Here is a 21,788-nt window from a genome sequence, read left to right as displayed (position 1 = left end):
TTTTAAAACTTGATTTTACCTTATATTTTTATTGATTTAAATTCTTTCATCTTCCCTAATCTGACAATTATATGGTTACTTATTATTTAAAATGTGGTGTAGCCTCATCTCTGTTAGATCATAAACTTCCAACTAAACAAGGAAAGGGGAAATATTACTTTCATCTTCATAAGCTAGTATTGCGGCCTAGCCTGCGTGTCTACAAAGCACAATTTGAGAGATAGCTAAACACTTAGGGCCTGATTTACTAAGATCTCAAATAAAGGGTACTAAATTGCATGTTCCTTCCAAAAGTTTGAAAATTCTTTTGCACCCGTTTTGCGGGTGATTTACTAAGAGTAATTGCGTCATTGAAATCAGGTGCAAATCGCTGTATTTAAATGAGGGGTTTGCATGTGTTAAAGTGATTCCAGCAATGGAAAACAGATCGACCGCAAAAGGAAAAGGACATCTGATCCCATTGGCAAGAAAATAAATACTGCGGGAAAAACTTAAAGGTGAAAAAAAAGGCTTAATAATAAAACGTCGGCAAATAAAAGGAGGGATGGTTGATGAGGTCGTCTAACAAACACCGATCAGCAGGTCCAGATCTTTCTGTGATGAGCAGGTGACTTTTCATTCAGTGCCTCGCGAGTGCTCATGAACCTCATGAAGCTACCTGTCAATTCTGCGGGACACATTCAAGGACCTGTGACAGCACACCTGAATAACGGGACTGGGTGGGATATCCAAGCAGCAAAACGCTGGAACGAACCAGAGGCAGGACAATGCTGAGTCGAAAGAAGTTTTGACATTGCGTGGCTCCTCCTTGTTGATGGCTGTCAATCATCATTCAGTCCATTCAATAACTCAGAAATGTCATTGCTGGACAAACAATATGTCTGAATAATCTTTCCCTTTGTCATCTCTAAAATGTTTCCACGGGTGTAAAACCACGTTCTCAACATATTCTTTAATTTCCTTGCATCTCCATGTTTTGCATTGCGCAGATTTTTTTTTTGTTATATAAAAAAAAGTTTAATTTTGATTTCAGTCTTATTAACAGATGCACATGCATTCTTGATGATTTAAGTTTTTAGCCACAGTGATAATGTATGTAGAGGAAGGGTCCCGATGGAGGTCTGGATAGTACATATGTGGCTCCAAATTTCCGTCATACACCTCCTAATAGCACTATTTCAAAAAGAGAGAGGGCTGTTTCCAAAGAGACAAACACGCATCCTTCTTACCAATCGCAATAATAATGGGCCTCATTCCCAATATATTCCTATGATTTTTCTTAAATTTGTTCTTAAGATATGTCCTAAGATAAGATTTATGTCAGATTCATGACGTGTTTCTTAAACACTGGATTTGTTCACACTGTTGTTCTTATGTTGATGAATCCTACGGTCCTCGGAAATTGAAACGCAAAAACGAATCAGGAGAACGGTGCGAAACCAATTAAAAATGAAAACTGCAAGCAGTGATAACTCCCCGAAGCTGTCTCCCCGACGTGCAGCGTGCGAGGGATCGCATATCCCCGATTAAAGTTGCTATTTTTGTCTCGTTTCCTGTCTCCAGCAGGGGGCGCTACGACTATGACGGAATATTACTATCAGGTGTCTTCAGGGTGGGACTGCTATCAAAGATGTAATGTTTGAGGAAGAGCGGAATATGTACATAAAAGTTACAGACAGTTGCAGGTTCATGGCGAGATGCTCAAAATGGCCGCCACGACACGGTCTACAACGATCCACGAAAACAAATTCACGATGCCGAGACACTTTTCAGTACATCTCAGTATGATACACAAGTCCAACAAATTTGGTGCGTGTAGGTGAAACCGCCCATTGACAAAGTCGAACGAATGTCTCAATATATCATCAACTACATGTTCAGGTTATTGTGACCCGACTTTAGGTTCATGTGATCAACCAGCTCGACGTAGAACGTATGAAAAGTGTCATTTCCAGTTTCCACCAGGGGGCGCTATGACTATGAGCGAATATTACCCCACAGGGGTCTTCAGGGCGGGGCTGTTATCATACCTGTGATGTTTGGAGAAGGTCGGTCCATGTACATAAGATTTAAAGAAACTTGTAGTTTCATGGCAAGACACTTAGACACTCAAAATGGCCGGTAGGTCGAGGGCACACGCGTTGACGAAAACGAATTTGTTTGATAAGATTTAATCCCAAACATGTTAACTATCCATAGAAACTAAATTCAAGTCGGTGCGACAAAATCCCGAGGAGGAGTTCGACAAAGTACAACGTATAAGAATCGCCCAAAATGGCGACTAAATTCAAAATGGTGGACTTCCTGTCAAGTTATGTGATACACATGTCCACCGGATTTTGTGAATTTAGGTAAATGTGGCTGCCGGGGCATCTCTTTAGGGGGCGCTCTCGAGCCATTTGGCCACACCCATTCGCGACTCCACCGGGAGGCATATGTGTATCCACTTTCATGAGTTTTTGAATATGATAAAGCCTCCAAAAAGGCAAATCACTTTACTTAAGAATAATAAGGAATGAGAAAAAGACAAATAATTCCTTGAAAAACAATAGGGCTTTCTAGGGCTTTCGCGCCATCGGTGCTTGGGCCCTAATAATACACAATAAGAATAATTCCTTGAAAAACAATAGGGCTTTCTAGGGCTTTTGCACCATCGGTGCTCAGGCCCTAATTAAAAATAACCTGTAGCTCACAGACTGCAGCAGCACCTCCAGAGCTACACCCAGATCATGTTCACCTGCCCCATGTCATATCTCAGATGGTTCTGGACATCTGGGAGGAAATGGCCCAAACACTGATTACAATCCCAGAAACACTTCAGGAAATCAATAAAAAAGTAAAAATGCACTACAATGTCTTTGGTTTTCTAGTGATGTGCCCAATGTGCTCTTGAGTATGCATACATTTTGTTGTTATCTAAGAACAAATCCAGAATAAGAAAACATTGGTGAATGCTAGAATCTTTGTAAAAACTGCATAAGTGGGTTTTAAGAAGAAATTTCTTCTAAAGAAAGATTTTTTAATGAGGCCCAATGTTTGTATTAAATAGGGAAAGGTCTATGAAGGTCTGCATAGTATGTATGTGGCTCACATTTTTGTCCTACACATCTGAAGAGCAATATTGAAAGAAGAGAGAGGACTGTTTCCAGAGAGAAACTTGAGTACAATCACACATCCTTCTTTCATGCTACATCCCATTCATCTTCTGTCAAGTCAAATGCGCATCTGCCAGCAGAACACAGACAGAGGTTTCTGCAGATGTAGTGAGGAGAGAGAAAACTGCAGAACCTGCAATTATATTGAATAATTGACCGGTAGCTTTACTTTTACTTAACTGGAACACGACTCACTTTTTTTTTTACTGTCCAGCAATTTGTATGAATTTAATAGCTGTTTATTTTAACTTGACTTGAATGTCTTTATAGGTCTCTGCAGCACTTCTGCCACCCCTCTGTTAATGATTGTGTGTTGCAATGGATATAACAGTCGATCTTTACTGTGTCTGTGTAGGTGTCCACATTCTGATTGCTGTTGGTGCAGTGATGATGGTTGTCGGTTTCCTTGGATGCTATGGTGCCATTCAAGAGTCCCAGTGTCTTTTGGGAACTGTAAGTCAGTCACACAGGTTGTGGAGTTTTATACTGTATATCTGGAAGTGCTCTGGAGCTGTTTTTTGAGTTGATCCCACTTTTTGTTTTGGAATGAGCAGCACAGTACACAGTCCTACCAATAGCTATTCCACTGATCAGTACACAAGATAACCCACCAAGATATGTCAGCAGATACAGGGAAAAAGAAGACTGCTAACCACATAATGGATATAAATGATGCTAAAAATAAAAAAATTAAAATTCTTTCTTTCTTATAATTTTTGCAAATGCTTTATCATAAATAAAATGCACTTGATATGTTTTGCCAGATCTTAACGATAAACTCAATGTGCTTTGTGAGCAATACAGAATAGAATAACTTTTGTTCTTTGAGGAAAACATAAGTAAGGTAAATCCTTAAATGGAGCAATTATCACATTTTTCTTTTTTGTCCTGCAGTTCTTTGCCTGCCTGGTCATCCTGTTTGCCTGCGAAGTTGCAGCTGGAATCTGGGGCTACATGCACAAAGATACTGTAAGACTGCAAACACACACTAGAGGTTGGAAAAGCCATGCAACATTTAATACAGTAAATGCCATTGCATTGCAGTTTCTTAAAAGTAAGTTTAAGGACAATTATGTCAAGTCAAGACCCACATTTGTGAAAGGTGTGTTCAGATATTATTATTATTATTATTATTATTATTATTATTATTATTATTATTATTATTATTATTATGATTATTATGATTACAATGGTACCAGAATTGCAATTGTTTTATTGTTCCCAATGCATTTTTCCCGAGAGGGTTATATACATATATATATATATATATATATAGATATAGATATATAAATATATTTATTTGGGAAATTGGCCCCATTCATTTTCTACCATTATGGAGCTAAGCATCTATACCTATGATAGTAAAAGTTCAGGAGTTATTTAACAACACTTTGAAGGTATTTTCAGACATTTCTAGCCATCTGTATGAAAAAATATTATGTGTACTACACAATAGAGGAATTTATCTTTCAAAATAGTGTAATTCCTGTCACAAACAAAAGATAGTAACCAGAAATGTTACATGTCGTCGCTCAATTTGTGAATTTATCATTTATGATTGGATAGTAATGTATATTAGTTTCATTCCAAATGATATTTTGTCTTGTATTAATTATAATTTCCATCCAACTGGACAGGAAATAATACAGATTAAAAAACAAGCAACAAATTTGCAATCTTTAACATATATAAAAATAAATTTCATACAGGTGGTCAAGAGCCTATGGATTTTGGAAATCAGAACAGAGATACAGTTGGTATTGTTAAATTACCTTCTGGGTTGAACTAAATTAAAGTAAAGTAATGAATCAGAGAAGGCTTCTTGTTACAGAACACAAGGCTCTCTTTAAAGCAGACAATTTAGAATAATTTTATGTAGCTTGGAAGGAAAATCTATCAACATATTAGAAAGCCCTCTGCAATGCAAGAACTGCATATGATTCATCATTTAAAGAGGAAAACAAGAACAACCCCAGGCTACTCTTAAGTGCCACAGCCGGGTTGACAAAGAGTCACAGCTCGGTTGAGCCTTGTATTCCTTTAGCTCTTCATGAACCATACTAATAAAATTGCAGACAAATTTGGGCATATCCTTCCTATAGCTGTCTGCATAACTGCAACAATTGCTTTATCTAAATAATCATTGTCTTTTAGACCCAATCTCAACAAGACCGCTCAACGATGTTTTACCCTTAATTAAGACTTCAATATTAGATCAAATTAATCTGTCATTATTAAGAGATTATGTGCCACAGGATTTTTAGGGTGCTGTAATTCAACCAATACTTAAAAAGTCCATTCTTGATTCAGGCGTATTAGCAAACTATAAACCAACAACGAATCTCCCCTTTTTTTCTAAAGCTCTTGAAAAAGACATTGCAAATCAATTATGTGACCATCTAAACAAGAATGGTTTGAAGATTTTCAGTCACTGGGTTGGTTGTAATCATATCTATCTAATTGATTTTAAATTTGCTCAAGTGTTCCATGTGCACAAAAGTTAGTCATCAGTTATTAGTTATCAAGTTCCATGAGGTTTTGTGCTTGGTCCTGGACCTGCAGAAGAAACTAATCTCAACTGCTTATAACTGCGATTTAATTTTTTCAGTCACAACTCAGAGCTCCTGACCATAGGGCGAGGATCAGAACGTAAATTGATAAACTGAAAGATTTGTCTTTCAACGTGAACCAGCGATCCACTGGTTTTCTGCAGAGCACCATGGCCTCAGATTTGGAGGTGCTGACTCTCATCCCTGCCGCTTCACACTCGGTTGCAAACCGCCCCAGTGTGTGTTGGACAAGCGATCCTTGAACCCCCAAACCTGAGGTTCTCCTGCCCCTGGCTGCGCCTAGATATCCTGTCTATGAAGCTCAAAAAACAGATTCAGTGACAAAAGATAGCCTTGGCAGAGGCCAACATCCAATGGAAACGTGGCTGACTTATTGCCAAGAATGCCAACACAGCTCTAACTGAAGTTGAGACCAAATGGCCCCATTGCAGTGGCCCCAGAAACCCGTACTCCCCCAGTACCCTCGACCAAAACCCCCGAGGGTCACAGTCAAAGGCCTTCTCCAGGTCACACAATGCGCTTAATAATCAATCTCCATTATTTATGAAAGATCTATTATCCTTACAGAATACTTTGCTTCCAGAGTGAAACCTTGCTTACTGTTTCCAAAAGTGAAGTGGGAAGCAGAGTCTTTAGCTTCCAGGCCCTTCCCCTGTGGAACCCGCTCCCAGTTTGTGTTTAGGAGACAGACACCCTCTCTACTTTTGAGATTTAGCTTAAAATGTTCCTTTTTCAGAGACCTTATACTTATGACTGGCTATGGTGACCTTGAGCATTTTCTGAGTCATGAATTATAGGCCTCTGAGGGACCTTCCATGATGCACCGAGCTACTCTCCTCTTTGTTTCACAGTTCATGCATTTATATGCCACCATTGCATCTCGTGATCTTTATGCCTTCTATCGCCCATAGTTTTGTGCTTTTTACCCAATGTTTCTTGTTTCTTGTATCTCTATGCTGTTCTTTTTTCTCTCCACCCCCACCCCCCTCACCCCAAACTTGTTTCTTTTTCAGGTTTCAAGGGAGATGATAAACTTCTATGATTCCGTGTATGACAAGGCTGTGACGCAAAGCTTCACTGACCAGGACAAAAAGAGGGCTGTTGGCTCTGTACTCAAGGTCTTCCATGAAACGGTATGAACATAAACTAGGGACAAGCGAGTACTCCATTATCTGTATCTGTATCTGTTAAACCAACCAAATTATTTGTATCCGTATCCATACTCTGATGGGTCGGGGCTTACTCCGGAAGTGGGCGGGACTTAGATCAAGAGTGTGTGGGAAGTTGTTCAGTTACTTCTGAGATTGCTATGTGTAGGTCATTAGCCTGGTTTTATTGTCTCATCCAATAAACTTATAAGTGGGAAGCCGGGTGATTTATGCAGACAGTCCACATGGAAACATGCATTCAACCTCAAATGATACTCGTACTCGTCAAAAGGACATTATCCGTACCGGATACTCGTTGCAGCCAAGTACATCTCTCATCCCTAACATATATTATAAAATATTAATATTATAACATTTATTTACACAAGATGTTGTAAATTTGATGTATCTATTCTTTAAACTGGAGCCCCCTTTGAAAGAAAAAATAAAACATTTTTCCCCAGAAGCATCACCTTTTCATTGCAGTATTGTAAACATAAAAATAAATATCAAAGCTGGTGGAAGAATCACGTGATACCAGGGAGCTTACTGCAGAGCAGCAAGTGGCCTCATTTGTAACAAGATATATGCTCAAAATACTAAAGGTAATTATTTTATAATATATTGATTATTTTTGGTATTATTTTTACATTGAGGTTTACTAATAAGAGTTTTAGAAGTCAGTCATTTGCAACAGTGTATCCACATAATTTTTCACTTTTGCACACTTTATTTTTACTTGTATATGCAAGTCACAGAAATGGCCAACCAGCTACAGTATGTCAGGAATATGCATGAAGTTATATTATACAGTAAATGTACGGTGGCGATTGTACCATAAAGTCTGCAAGCCTGCCACGTTTTACTGGGTGAATGATGATCATCTGAATAGTTATTTTGGCATATGGATTCTTGATGAAATGAAAAGAATTTCTGAGCTAACAGAGTGATGGTTGGAGCAAATAATTGTTAGGCTATAAAAAAATGGAGCTACTTTCTGATATAATTGATAAGAAATTAATACAATTCAGAAATTCATAATCTATCAGATATCAACTCAATGTATCAGCACAAACTCACTTGGCATACTTGTGATAATTTAGTTGCGACGGCAAGAGAGTCTCTGGTGGGTCAGGATGGTCTGTTGTTTTCCAAGTCATCCGAGGCTTGGTGGCAACAAACTGTGGGGCTTTTTCCGAAGTTTGATGCTGGAGTCCACGGCATACTGGCTTGTTATGCAACAGCTCTGTTTGTTGAGATTTCTCAGCCAATCAGCATAGAGAAGAGCCAGTGGGACATCTACTGGCAAAGTAGGCAATGTACAAATATCTCGGATAGGCTTCTAATGGCTAATGACTAAACTTATCTTCACTGGATTACTTTCAAAAGGGAGGTTTGCTGGTCAAGCTTCTCAAAGTTTTCAAAGTGACTAACTGAGTTAAAAAAGTAGAAAAAATGAATAATTAATGACGAATAGTAGTTTAGGTCACGTTGGATCTTAACTTGGCTGGAAAGTTACTTCGCTTTAAAATAAGAAAATAAAAGTCTGAAAACAAAAGAAAGACAAGAAGTAAAAATGAGAAGAAAGTGAGTGTCTGAGAGCACAGTCTTTATCGGTGAAATGGCTGGAAGTGTGTGAAGTATCAAATTAAACATCTACTTCTGCTGCATCCTGAAAAGGGGGGAAATGCCTTCTTTTAAGAATCTGGGTGATTGGATTATATTTGTTACGGCAAAGAATAAAAGAGTCCATTATTGGCCCAACATGACTAAAAATATAAACACTTATTTGTTTAACTAAACACTTGATGGGAATTGATATTTTTAATGAATGAGAAACTATAGACAGATTAATACATAAGCATGGCTTGTAAACATTATTTATATGCCCAATTAACACAAAGATTAATTATTTACATAAGAAACATTCACAGAATCACAGAGACAATCACAGAATGAAAACATGAAAACCATGAGAGGACAATAACTTTCTCTTGTCTCATTTTCACCATGACAGAGATTGCAGGGGCAGTACTCACGCACATAGTGAGATGGGATCAATGCGATCACGTGAGACTTTTGGTAGGAATGTGTTCTGCAGTCTGCAGAGTACATGGCCTGATTTATTCTCCAGGGGATTGTCTGAAAAGAGTCTTGGGGTCACATTGTTATGTTAACAGTCAGTAGAGGAGGAAGAATCCCCCATTTGTGGATTTTGGTCTCCTTTGAAGTCCATTACTTAGAGATATCCAGGTTTCCTGTTTGACAACCAGACCTCAGCTTGAGGTGGGAAAATATTTAGTTGATCCTGTGTAATTCTGGACCAGTAGGTTTTTATGGTGTGAAAGCTTTTGAAAGTTTTTAAGTGTAAACAAGTGGTGTCCTGTTTTGTAAGTTTTGTGTGACTTTAAGATCACCGGATGTTTGATATTTGCCTGAGACCATATCACGCTACATAAATTAACATTTTAATTCAATGAGAATACCAGTGAGTGCCGGTTGCCAGGAGTTTGGCTGTCCGGAGAGAGAGAGCAAGAACAGTGGGAAAGCCTGGCTTTAAGCTCTTTAAGAACATGAACTAGGAGACCAGGGCCAAATTCCAATCTGGCCCCTACACATTTATGTAGTCACACTCATGGCTGTGGAGTGTCTCTTAATAAAGAGGGAGGGCCTAAATACCACACCCATGGCTATCCGGAGAGAGAGAGAGCAAGATGGACCAGAAGATGATAAACCTGTCAGGAAGAAATATCAGAAAGATATCCTAACGTTTACGATTCTTAATTTAATTAGGCCCTTGGATTTTTTTTTCACATTCCCTGAAATTGTATAACACAGGCATCAAGTCAAACAATCAAAACATGTACTGTTGTCTCAGCTACTCAACGGTATGTTTGTTCCAAAATACAGACCTCTCATTCTGTCATGTGTCAATTGAAACTCTTTCAAATGTTGGTTTGAGGTGATGTAACTCAACTGATAATAACTGCAAGGAACTTACATTTGTAGGTATAGGGTATTTCATTCAGGACTATAAAGCAGTGCTTCACTTGGTGGTTTGTAAGCCTGCATTGATGCAGACCCGGTGTTGGAGGGCCTTATATCCCCCTCCCACTTAAGGGTAATTGGTTTGGAATGACACTCAATGTAGCAGACACTGTCTGCGAACACACAGTGTTAGTGTGTAGGGGCTGGATTGGAAATGGCCCCAAATTAGCACAGCAAAGGGGCAGGCACTGCACACACAACAGGAAACAGAGAGCTAAACAAGAAGAAAGGACTGATGACTGAGGCCGTCACAATAGTGTTTTAGTTGTGCTTGCCATTGCTGTAAGTTTGAAGACAAGACTGAATCAAACTGAAGCTTTGTTCTTGTGAGTAGAGCTGACAATACATCACAGTCAACACGGGTCACATAGATATATCGCCTAAACATCTTCAGGAGTTGAAATGAAATTATGAAAACCACTAACCTACACCAAGACAAAAATAGTATGTCCGTGTAAATACCATACTGTCCACTCGTGTAAATACAAATCAGTGGCCGTATATAATAATACTTGTTGAGGTTGTAATGAATGCTATGAAGACAAAATGTTTCCAATACACTGCAGTTTTATTCAGGAAAAAAAAAAAGCACTTGTGCTGCAAACATCTTACATCCATATCATCATGAAAGCCAGGGACAAAGGCAGTATTTCCTTTAATCAGTGTGCATGTAATAATGCAAAAATGTTGTTTTCGACTTATACACGTTATTAACATTTACTTTAACTGCTTAAACTGAACTGCTTGTACTGCATTTTTTAATTAGCTGCTTAAACCAAAATTCACAACACAAAACAATCATAATGCAAAGACAGTATAATACCATGGCCACACGTTTGGAATTAAAATTTTCATTAATGTCAAGCATTGCAATTCTCCTAATTACACAGACTAAATCTGTAGTGTTACAATACAATCAGAACAATGGATTCTAAATGTCTATGGCATCATGCGAAAAGTGGAAAAAGCTATTTCTGGCATTCCTGCCAGATCGCTTTCATTCTCTCCATAGAATTATGTGACTTACTCAACTCAAGTTGGATCACTTCCACTATAAGCCTGTGTACATAGAAATGTAAAGCTAGAAATTAACAATACATGACAAGGTGGTATGCAAAAAGAAACACTTCATCAGACAGCTTAAATTCAAATTTTAAATCAGTTGATTTTAGGAATCCGGGTCCTTTTTGGATTAATTTGGGTAACTGGCTAACGATGGTAAAAAAAAAAAAAAAAATTAAATTGTTTTTAATTGCAACAATGACGGTATTTTTAATTTGTTAGACCTCGGATTTGCGCATCTAACTTCTTGTGTTTTCACAGAAACAGCACAGTCAGACAGAGGCCCCCAAAGTATTCTGAGCAATCATTCATGCCATGTTCATCAATTGAAGCATGACTTCTTATGAGTTTATGCCATAACAAAAACATACGTATCATACAGTATCGTAGTACATTATCTGGAAGATTTGTTGAAAAACTTTGATTGTGTCCTTACAAGCAACTGAAACCTGATACCTTGAAATTAGAATTTTGAAATGCTTTCACACCCAGGAACAGAAAATAATGGCACTTTATATAAAGTTCTAACACATCTGATGATGTATAATTAAAATTAATAACAGAAAACATGACATTGTGTAGTCTTGACTTGTAGACTAGGAATAGTTGGAGAAACTAAACTCCAAACCATAGAGATTCAGGTAGAAACTAATTGTAAGAGCTGAACACAGACAGACTTTACAAAGACAAAACATCTTTAGGCTTCAACACAATTTAGGCACTAAGGACAGAGGAGGAGACTGGCAAGGGTTTACCCTGCTATTAAGGACACGGCAGCATGGCATCCACCGCTACTAGGCTGCAGTGGAAACTATAAAATCATATTCATGAGGTTAATTCTGTGTTGTTTTTGTGTTTCAGCTGAACTGCTGTGGTAAAGGCCAGGGATCCACTTTTTTGACACACTTGACAGACAAGCTCGGCCTGACTGACCTTTGCCCCAGCCAAGCATACACGATTGTAAGTGTGATCATTTATTGCAAAGTTTTAATTACCACTTTTATGCATTAAAAGATGGAGAAGCTGTGTTCACATTGTAGCTGGATAAAAAGCAGCTCAATCACTTTGAGGAGGTCAAATTTCAGAATGAATATTACACCACATTATGCACTTTATTTCGATCTTACCATTAGTAGCCTTTCAGTTGATATACAGAGGGGAAAATAATTAAACGTCGGACATTTTGAAATAGAAAGTAAATTGATTTTAAATACAGTATTGCCTAATTTATATATAATTACATGCATATACATTTGAAACCAACACCATGATCATAAAAATACACCGGATTTACTAAGATCTCAAATTACCCGTTTTGCGGGTGCTTTACTAAGAGTAATTGCGTCGTTGAAATCAGGTGCAAATCACTGTATTTAAATGAGTGGTTTGCGTGTGTTAAAGTGATTCCAGCAATGGAAAACAGATCGACCGCAAAAGGAAAAAGACATCTGATCCCATTGGCAAGAAAGTAAATACTGCGGGAAAAACTAAAAGGTGAAAAAAAACCTTTCATAAATCAGGCCCTAAATGTATATATCACACATATACACATGGTCCATGAAGTACACAAGTTGACAGCTCTAAAGGAAGATGGAAAGTTTCAGAAGACATCTAGTCTTGTCAAATTTGTAACTAATAAGAAATAATGGCTGTGTTTCATACATCTGCTATATGTCAAATATGTTTGGAAATTGTAGTGGGGCAAAAATATTGCAGACAATGTCTCTACACACTCATTTTGTGGCAGTGATAAGGGGAAAAAAATTGAATGTACTTTATTTTTTTGGCTTTATTATTGCAATAAATATATTGTATTAGTGTAGCAGGGCATGGGGTTTTTATTTTCTTCAGTTAATCTAGGGGATGGTTAAAATACAGTTTTTAAAAAAAGAATTAACACCACTGGGTAGAATCTTGCCTGTTTTGTGAACGCCTGTTCCATTTCAATACTTTACCCGTAGTCATTTAACATAATTAAATTGATTGTGTTTTTTCAATACACTGATGACCCATTAAGAGCAAAGGAAAGATGCACTGTAATGCTAATGATTTTTTTTCAACAATTGCCTCGTGCGATATGTAGAGGAGGAGGAAATCTACAGCCGATAGTAGTTTGAGAAAAATAAGATGCACTTGCTGAACAGCTCCACGAATAGCAACAAAATTTGCAAAAAGCTGATATTTAACCGTTACAGTTGTAGATATATATATATATATATATATATATATGTAAAAGAATCTAAGTTGATTACAGTGTAAAGTGTATGTTATTTATCATGGCTCATTGCTGGTTTCAAGTGTTTTTTTTATGCATTGTGAGTCATTATTGTGTTGATTTAGTGTCCTATTTTCTACCACCTATTTCTATAACTGATCTGTGAACTTTTGGCAACTGAAACCCCCTTTTACCAGAACATTCTGATCAGCAGCTCTTATCTCATTATTTCTGTCAAGTAAATTTAGCTGACAAACCCCCAAAAAACGGAAGATATATAGGTTACCACCATTTCACACACATTTCTCACATTCTTTTAGCTGTGCAGCATTTGTTTCTGGTTAAAAATATCAGCATGTTTAACAATTATTACAATTTGGTGATGGTAAAGTCAACAAAAACAGCTTGGTTAAGTTTAGGAAAAGAATGTGGCCATTATACATTATAAACTCTAATTTTAGTCTGAGGCGATACCACCATACTGGAAATTTAATTACTATTTTGATATTTTCCTTTACAGAGTTGCCACCACAGGATCCAGGAATTGTTCTCAGATAAGATTTATCTGATTGGTATTGCTGCCCTGGTGGTTGCAGTTATTATGGTGAGAACATAACGGCAGTCATGGAATTTCATAGAATCTTGTTTGTCGCATTTTAAAATTTCAGTTGCTATTTATCAAAATGTAATATTTTCCATGAGGTATTTTCTATCGTGTTATTTAACTTGTTTTCCGAGTGCTTTTATTACTTCAGTCAAATAAACACCTTTGGCCACAAAACAATAACTTCAGTGATGCGTTGAGTTGTCAACAAAAAAGCCAGATATAAAATTTGTAAAACTACTATTGATCTTTAAAAAAAAAATTAGAGGGTGCCCTTTGCAGCCATGCCAACAAAAAGCATGCTACTCCCATTACTGCTCTGCTGCAGCCCAGTGGAGGAGAATCTTTAGGCTGGGGAAGACCAGAGATTTTCATTCATTAGTAAGCAAATTAATTTTGTTTCCATTTAATAAGATATATTTTATTTAGTTTATTTTTTTAAGCAGCGAAAAAAAAACAAACACACGTTACAGTTTGTTTTGAAAACATGTGAACCAGTAAATACAGCTGGAAAATTGCTGGGAATAAAATATTATGGGTAGATTTTGTCTTATTAGCACAGAGGTGGACTGTGTTCCTGTTCATTATGGATCATGGAAATTCTACTTTTTCAGCTGGGAACCCTATAATATACATTTGTACAGAGCCTGACATCTGTTATGTTACTATGTTTTATCTACACTCCACCACATGGTAATGTAAACCTGGCAGTGGGTGTCTGTAGACTTTTGGGGGGTGCTCATTTACTGCATCTATGCAATAATCAATAAATGATTATAAATGCAACCTATAAGTCAGATGTAGAAGTTTTCATTTATGCTGGTTCAGCTGCACCAGTTTCCCAAAAGACATATACTTATAGTATAGTTAAAATGCAATATTGGTAACAAAAAACTGTTACCAACATTGCATTTTACAGGGGAAAAAAATATGACATGATATTTCACAGTATATTTTAGTCCTGCCTGGCTAAAGTTTTTTTTTTTAACATGAAGTAACAGCAATCTGTAAGTTAAGTCAAATAACCCTCTTAATATACCTCCATACTTATTACATAAAATATAGATGTAGCATTCTTCTTATCACGATATTGCAAAGAAAGGGAATTCATAAAATATTGCTATAATCTTTTCATGCCTCATTGTAATTTAGACTTAACAACTCTGCCCAAGTGTCAAGATATCTAATCATCACCTGTTTGTGTTCATCCTCCCAGATCTTTGAGATGATTTTCAGCATGGTGTTGTGCTGTGGGATCCGCAACAGCCCGGTGTACTAAAGTGACAGGCTTCCAGGATACTCGTCAATAAACAAAGGATGACCATGTGGTTTCTGTCTCCTTTTTTCCTTTTATAACCAGGACATGTCATATATTGCTTGCTTGTTCAGTCAGCTCTGAAGACAATGTAAACCATCCTTCAATGAGCATTTAATTACACTGTCTATGGATTTTTGTTAGTTACAAATGCTGTTATGCATATTAAGATTAGTGCTATTCTTACCTGATATAGATACTATATCACACTGTCACACTTTAATTACATTCACCATTCAAGGTGCTGTAACCTTTAAGTGATTGATTATTTACTACTTTCTTGCCAATGAACGTGCTCTTATATTCTTGGTTTTATGGATTTTATTTCACTATTTTATGTATAAACTGTATATAAATATATGTCAACTGTGCTTAATGTCTGGCTGAGCATGGCTATTGTGACCCTCCAGTCTTTTTTCTGTATTCTCTGCTTGTTTGTGTTGCTTTAGATTGAACTGACCATGGTACATGACCAGCACGAGTGAAGCACTGGAGTTGGCCTCACAAGCTGTTTAGGGACACATATACAAACACACTTTCCTGTTCTACACGTGATTGTTTTTGTTCACATCCACATCGCCATGTGATGCCTACAGGAACAAACCAGTTACTCTTGGAAGCTTTTTTTGTGACAGTATCTGGCTTAACCAAGCCCAACAAACTTAATCACACTAAGTGGTCACACAACAGTGGTTATCAACTCTGTCAACTTAGGGTTTCCCCATCTAGCTAGGAGCATGTTCACATGAAACGGGAGGTGTTTGCAGCATACAAGCAATCACATACATGGACAAGTTTACTGTCAGCAGAGTGGAATATTTTACAAACGAAGCTAAAAGCAACCTATTTGCAGCTGCCGAATGCAGGAAAAACAGCTGGCAAAAAAATGCCCAATTTTTTGAAAATTTAGGTGCTTTTATTATCACTGCCCCATTATTAGGGCACAAATAGATCTGAGTGGGCATTTCAAGCAAAAAACAATTCAATATTAACTCTGAACTATTCAACTATTATTTGACTCTTAGTTCTGTAGCGTAAGTTACCATGGTGATATATCTCAGAAAGAAGTGAATCACTCTTGCAACTCAGAAGCCCCATGGTTAAACTTGAAGTTATCTCGCTAACCCCAAATTCTACATTGTTGTGCAGGCCTCATATCTCTGGCTTTATGTGGTTATTTCTTTTCTTTGTTGTTCATCACGTGTTCAAAACCTTTATGCATCTGTGCTTTTATTTGTGGAGACAACTTTCTTGGCACTAAAGTCATCTTTCCAAAATCAGGATTTTAACTGAAATATAATTGTTTTAAATGTAAGCTATTGTTTTAAATGTAAGCTGATTGGTCAAGTGCTCATTCCAACAATCTTGTTGAGTGTGCACACATCAACCAATTGTCCCTGGATGGAATTTCTTGACTTATGCTGTTGTTACGGGCAAAATGCCAGCAGAGAGAACCTTGGTTTGACGTTTTGAATCTTAAGTAATTTTGTTTGCTTGTCTAGCCCTGTCTCATTTGACATGGTTATGCTGTTGTCATTCTATTATCCCTTTGGCTTTCCAGCATTCTTCATTCTTCATATAATAACTGCCATCACTAAAGGGCAAATGCAGCTCATCTATTCAGAACCTCTAGTGGTTCACATTAACCTTTCACGACCTTTCCCTATGTTGCTTAGCTGTTATTTTAGCCCCTATAAAAAACAGTTTCAACAACTGTTTTTTTGCGCATTCAGAACAGATGCAGAACGGTTTTTTATTCCACCATTTGTGCTTTTAAATATGCTGTTGTACAACATCTTGCAACCTCTGACATGCATAATAGCACTGCACTGCAGCGCTGAAACATTAAATCATTGTAAAGAGATTCAAATGAAACGTAACATTTTTTGTAACCTTCCATAATAACCAATCAACCAATTAAAACCTTGCCTTGTTGACAAAATACACTTAAACTGAAAAACAGTAAAAGTGTGCTGTACATCTCTAATGTATTGTACTAATGAAAATAATGAAGGGTGTAAAAAACAATGTATGCCTTTTTCTTCTCATTGTATTGTGATATCGTTGTCTGGTACGTCAGAGAAGGTGTCTGGACAGAAAGGGTGGAAGTTTTTGTGGCGGTGCCAACTGAGGGGAAGTCAAACCTTAAGTCCAGTGATGAGGGCACAAGTTGTGTTTTTCTGACAGTATTGTCAATGTTGCTGCCTTTTTAATTGGGTAACTGCACTCAGAACCCACCGTCCCTTAAATTCGATCCCTCTCTACTGTTGTAGACTTTGTCTTGCCCAAATATAAAGGGATTAAATGTATTTTACAAATAACTGATATGGTTGTCTTGTTTTTTCTTTAAGGAATCCCAAAACACAGGGATGATTCAAAGTTTGTAAACCCTTTAGAATTTTTTATATTTCTGCATTAATATGGCCTAAAAGGTAATCAAATTTGCACACAAGTTATGAATGCATGTGAAGAGATTTCAATTAAAACTATTTAAGGAAAGGTAAAACTGTAATTTTATTAGGGGAAAATTAACCAATATTACGTATCTGTGAAAGGCAGATACCGCTGGGATTAGCAGTTAATTTCATAGTTAAATTAGAGTAACAGAATATGCATGATTTTTTTCAGAATTTTATCCATAGCCTAATGTAAAATTGTATTTCAGTGCCACGGCTTAAACTAAGTGTTTACAAACAAGTTTCCTACTCAGAACTATGGCAAATGGGATACAATGCATGGCCAAAGTGGTTTCAAGTCACTTTGTGTCTGCAATTTCACAGAAAACAGCATTTCAAGTCTCACTTTCTCAGCCTAATGTAAAACTGCATCACAGCGCAACGGCTTAAACTAAGTGTTTAAAACAAGTTTCATACTCAGAACTATGGCAAATGGGATACACTACATGGCCAACGTGATTTCAAATCACTTTGTGTGGACAATTTCACAGGAAACACAGTGTTTCAAAAACAGCCTTATCTAATCGAAAGAAGCTCAAACACAGCTTAAAACTGCATTACAGTGCCACGGCTTAAACTAAGTGTTTACAAACAAATTTCTTCATCAGTACAATGGCGAATGGGATAAAATACATGGCCAAAGTGGCTTCAAGTCACTTTGTGTGAACAATTTCACAGGAAACACAATGTTTCAAAAACAGCCTTATCTCAGCGAGAGCAGCTCAAATACAGCATAAAACTGCATTGCAGCTCCACGGCTTAAACTAAGTGGTTACGAACTAATTTCTTCATCAGTGCCATGGCAAATGGGATAAACTACATGGCCAAGGAGTTTTCAAATCACTTTGTGTTCACAAATTCTCAGAAAACAGTATTTCAAATCTCGCTTCCTCAGCCTAATGTAAAACTGCATCACAGCGCCACGGCTTCAACTAAGTCTTTACTAACAAGTTTCCTACTCAGAACTATGGCAATTGGGATAAACTACATGGCCAAAGTGGTTTCAAGTCACTTTGTGTCTGCAATTTCACAGAAAACAGCATTTCAAGTCTCACTTTCTCAGCCTAACGTAAAACTGCGTCACAGCGCTACGGCTTAAACTAAGTGTTTGCGAACAAATTTCTTCATCAGTACTATGGCAAATGGGATAAACTACATGGCCAAAGAGTTTTCAAGTCACTTTGTGTCTGCAATTTCACAGAAAACAGCATTTCAAGTCTCACTTTCTCAGCCTAACGTAAAACTGCGTCACAGCGCCACGGCTTAAACTAAGTGTTTGCGAACAAATTTCTTCATCAGTACTATGGCAAATGGGATAAACTACATGGCCAAAGAGTTTTCAAGTCACTTTGTGTCTGCAATTTCACAGAAAACAGCATTTCAAATCTCGCTTCCTCAGCCTAATGTAAACTAACTGTTTACAAACAAGTTTCCTACTCAGAACTATGGCAAATGGGATACACTACATGGCCAAAGTTGTTTAAAGTCACTTTGTATGGACAATTTCACAGGAAAAACAATGTTTCAAAAACATCCTTATCTCAGCGAGAGAATCTCAAATACAGCATAAAACTGCATCACAGCGCCACGGCTTAAACTAAGTGTTTACAAACAAGTTTCCTACTCAGAACTAAGGCAAATGGGATAAACTACATGGCCAAAGTGGTTTCAAGTCACTTTGTGTCTGCAATTTCACAGAAAACAGCATTTCAAGTCTCACTTTCTCAGCCTAATGTAAAACTGCATCACAGCGCAATGGCTTCAACTAAGTCTTTACAAACAAGTTTCCTACTCAGAACTATGGCAATTGGGATAAACTACATGGCCAAAGTGGTTTCAAGTCACTTTGTGTCTGCAATTTCACAGAAAACACCATTTCAAGTCTCACTTTCTCAGCCTAATGTAAAACTGCATCACAGCGCCACGGCTTAAACTAAGTGTTTAAAACAAGTTTCGTACTCAGAACTATGGCAAATGGGATACACTGCATGGCCAAAGTGATTTCAAGTGACTTTGTGTGGACTATTTCAAAGGAAACACAATGTTTCAAAAACAGCCTTATCTCAGCGAGAGAAGCTCAAATACTGCGTAAAACTGCATCACAGCGCCACGGCTTAAACCAAGTGTTTAAAACAAGTTTCATACTCAGAACTATGGTAAATGGGATACACTGCATGGCCAAAGTGATTTCAAGTGACTTTGTGTGGACAATTTCAAAGGAATCACAATGTTTCAAAAACAGCCTTATCTCAGCGAGAGAAGCTCAAATACAGCATAAAACTGCATCACAGCGCCACGGCTTAAACTAAGTGTTTACAAACAAGTTTCGTACTCAGAACTATGGCAAATGGGATACACTGCATGGCCAAAGTGATTTCAAGTGACTTTGTGTGGACTATTTCAAAGGAAACACAATGTTTCAAAAACAGCCTTATCTCAGCGAGAGAAGCTCAAATCCAGCATAAAACTGCATCACAGTGCCACGGCTTAAACTAAGTGTTTAAAACAAGTTTCGTACTCAGAACTATGGCAAATGGGATACACTGCATGGCCAAAGTGATTTCAAGTGACTTTGTGTGGACTATTTCAAAGGAAACACAATGTTTCAAAAACAGCCTTATCTCAGCGAGAGAAGCTCAAATACAGCATAAAACTGCATCACAGCGCCACGGCGTAAACTAAGTGGTTACGAAGAAATTTCTTCATCAGTACTAAGGCAAATGGGATAAACTACATGGCCAAAGTGTTTTCAAGTCACTTTGTGTCTGCAATTTCACAGAAAACACCATTTTAAGTCTCACTTTCTCATCCTAATGTAAAATTGCATCACAGCGCCACGGCTTAAACTAAGTGTTTAAAACAAGTTTCGTACTCAGAACTATGGCAAATGGGATACACTGCATGGCCAAAGTGATTTCAAGTGACTTTGTGTGGACTATTTCAAAGGAAACACAATGTTTCAAAAACAGCCTTATCTCAGCGAGAGAAGCTCAAATACAGCATAAAACTGCATCACAGCGCCACGTCTTAAACTAAGTGTTTAAAACAAGTTTCCTACTCAGAACTATGGCAATTGGGATAAACTACATGGCCAAAGTGTTTTTAAGTCACTTTGTGTGGACTATTTCAAAGGAAACACAATGTTTCAAAAACAGCCTTATCTCAGCGAGAGAAGCTCAAATACAGCTTAAAACTGCATTACAGTGCCACGGCTTAAACTAAGTGTTTAAAACAAGTTTCGTACTCAGAACTATGGCAATTGGGATAAACTACATGGTCAAAGTGGTTTTAAGTCACTTTGTGTGGACAATTTCACAGGAAACACAATGTTTCAAAAACAGCCTTATCTCAGCGAGAGAAGCTCAAATACAGCATAAAACTGCATCACAGCGGCACGGCTTAAACTAAGTGTTTAAAACAAGTTTCGTACTCAGAACTATGGCAAATGGGATACACTGCATGGCCAAAGTGAGTTCAAGTGACTTTGTGTGGACAATTTCACAGGAAACACAATGTTTCAAAAACAGCCTTATCTCATCGAGAGAAGCTCAAATACAGCATAAAACTGCATCACAGCGCCACGGCTTAAACTAAGTGTTTTAAACAAGTTTCTTACTCAGAACTATGGCAATTGGGATAAACTACATGGGCAAAGTGGTTTCAAGTCACTTTGTGTGGACAATTTCACAGGAAACACAATGTTTCAAAAACAGCCTTATCTCAGCGAGAGAAGCTCAAAAACAGCATAAAACTGCTTTACGGCTTAAACTAAGTGTTTACGAACAAATTTCTTCATCACTACTATGGCAAATGGGATAAACAACATGGACAAAGTGGTTTCAAGTCACTTTGTGTGGACAATTTCACAGGAAACACAATGTTTCAAAAACAGCCTTATCTCAGCGAGAGAAGCTCAAAAACAGCATAAAACTGCTTTACAGTGCCACGGCTTAAACTAAGTGTTTACGAACAAATTTCTTCATCACTACTATGGCAAATGGGATAAACAACATGGACAAAGTGGTTTCAAGTCACTTTGTGTGGACAATTTCACAGGAAACACAATGTTTCAAAAACAGCCTTATCTCAGCGAGAGAAGCTCAAAAACAGCATAAAACTGCTTTACAGTGCCACGGCTTAAACTAAGTGTTTACCAACAAATTTCTTCATCAGCAAATGGGATAAACAACATGGCCAATGTGGCTTCACTTTGTG

General features: G+C 37.5%; 1 protein-coding gene across 1 annotated transcript in view; it reads left to right on the top strand.

Moving 5' to 3' along the window:
• The window catches only part of LOC138212891 (CD81 protein-like), a 36,415-nt gene extending 18,973 nt beyond the window's left edge, over window positions 1-17,442 (top strand). Inside the window, exons 3-8 of the mRNA XM_069173554.1 lie at window positions 3,511-3,608; window positions 4,050-4,124; window positions 6,739-6,858; window positions 11,845-11,943; window positions 13,719-13,802; window positions 15,019-17,442. Coding sequence (XP_069029655.1) covers window positions 3,511-3,608; window positions 4,050-4,124; window positions 6,739-6,858; window positions 11,845-11,943; window positions 13,719-13,802; window positions 15,019-15,081 — 539 coding nt within the window. The 3' untranslated portion in view covers window positions 15,082-17,442. The remainder of the gene's footprint in view (window positions 1-3,510; window positions 3,609-4,049; window positions 4,125-6,738; window positions 6,859-11,844; window positions 11,944-13,718; window positions 13,803-15,018) is intronic.
• The last annotated feature ends 4,346 nt before the right edge of the window (window positions 17,443-21,788 follow it).

The sequence above is a fragment of the Embiotoca jacksoni genome, unplaced genomic scaffold (genome assembly GCF_022577435.1).
Source record: "Embiotoca jacksoni isolate LCO1_2020_lvr unplaced genomic scaffold, fEmbJac1.0.p SCAF_6, whole genome shotgun sequence".
NCBI classification, from domain to species: domain Eukaryota; kingdom Metazoa; phylum Chordata; class Actinopteri; family Embiotocidae; genus Embiotoca; species Embiotoca jacksoni.
Note: the sequence above shows the minus strand (reverse complement) of the source record. Positions and strands in the feature narration are given on the sequence as shown.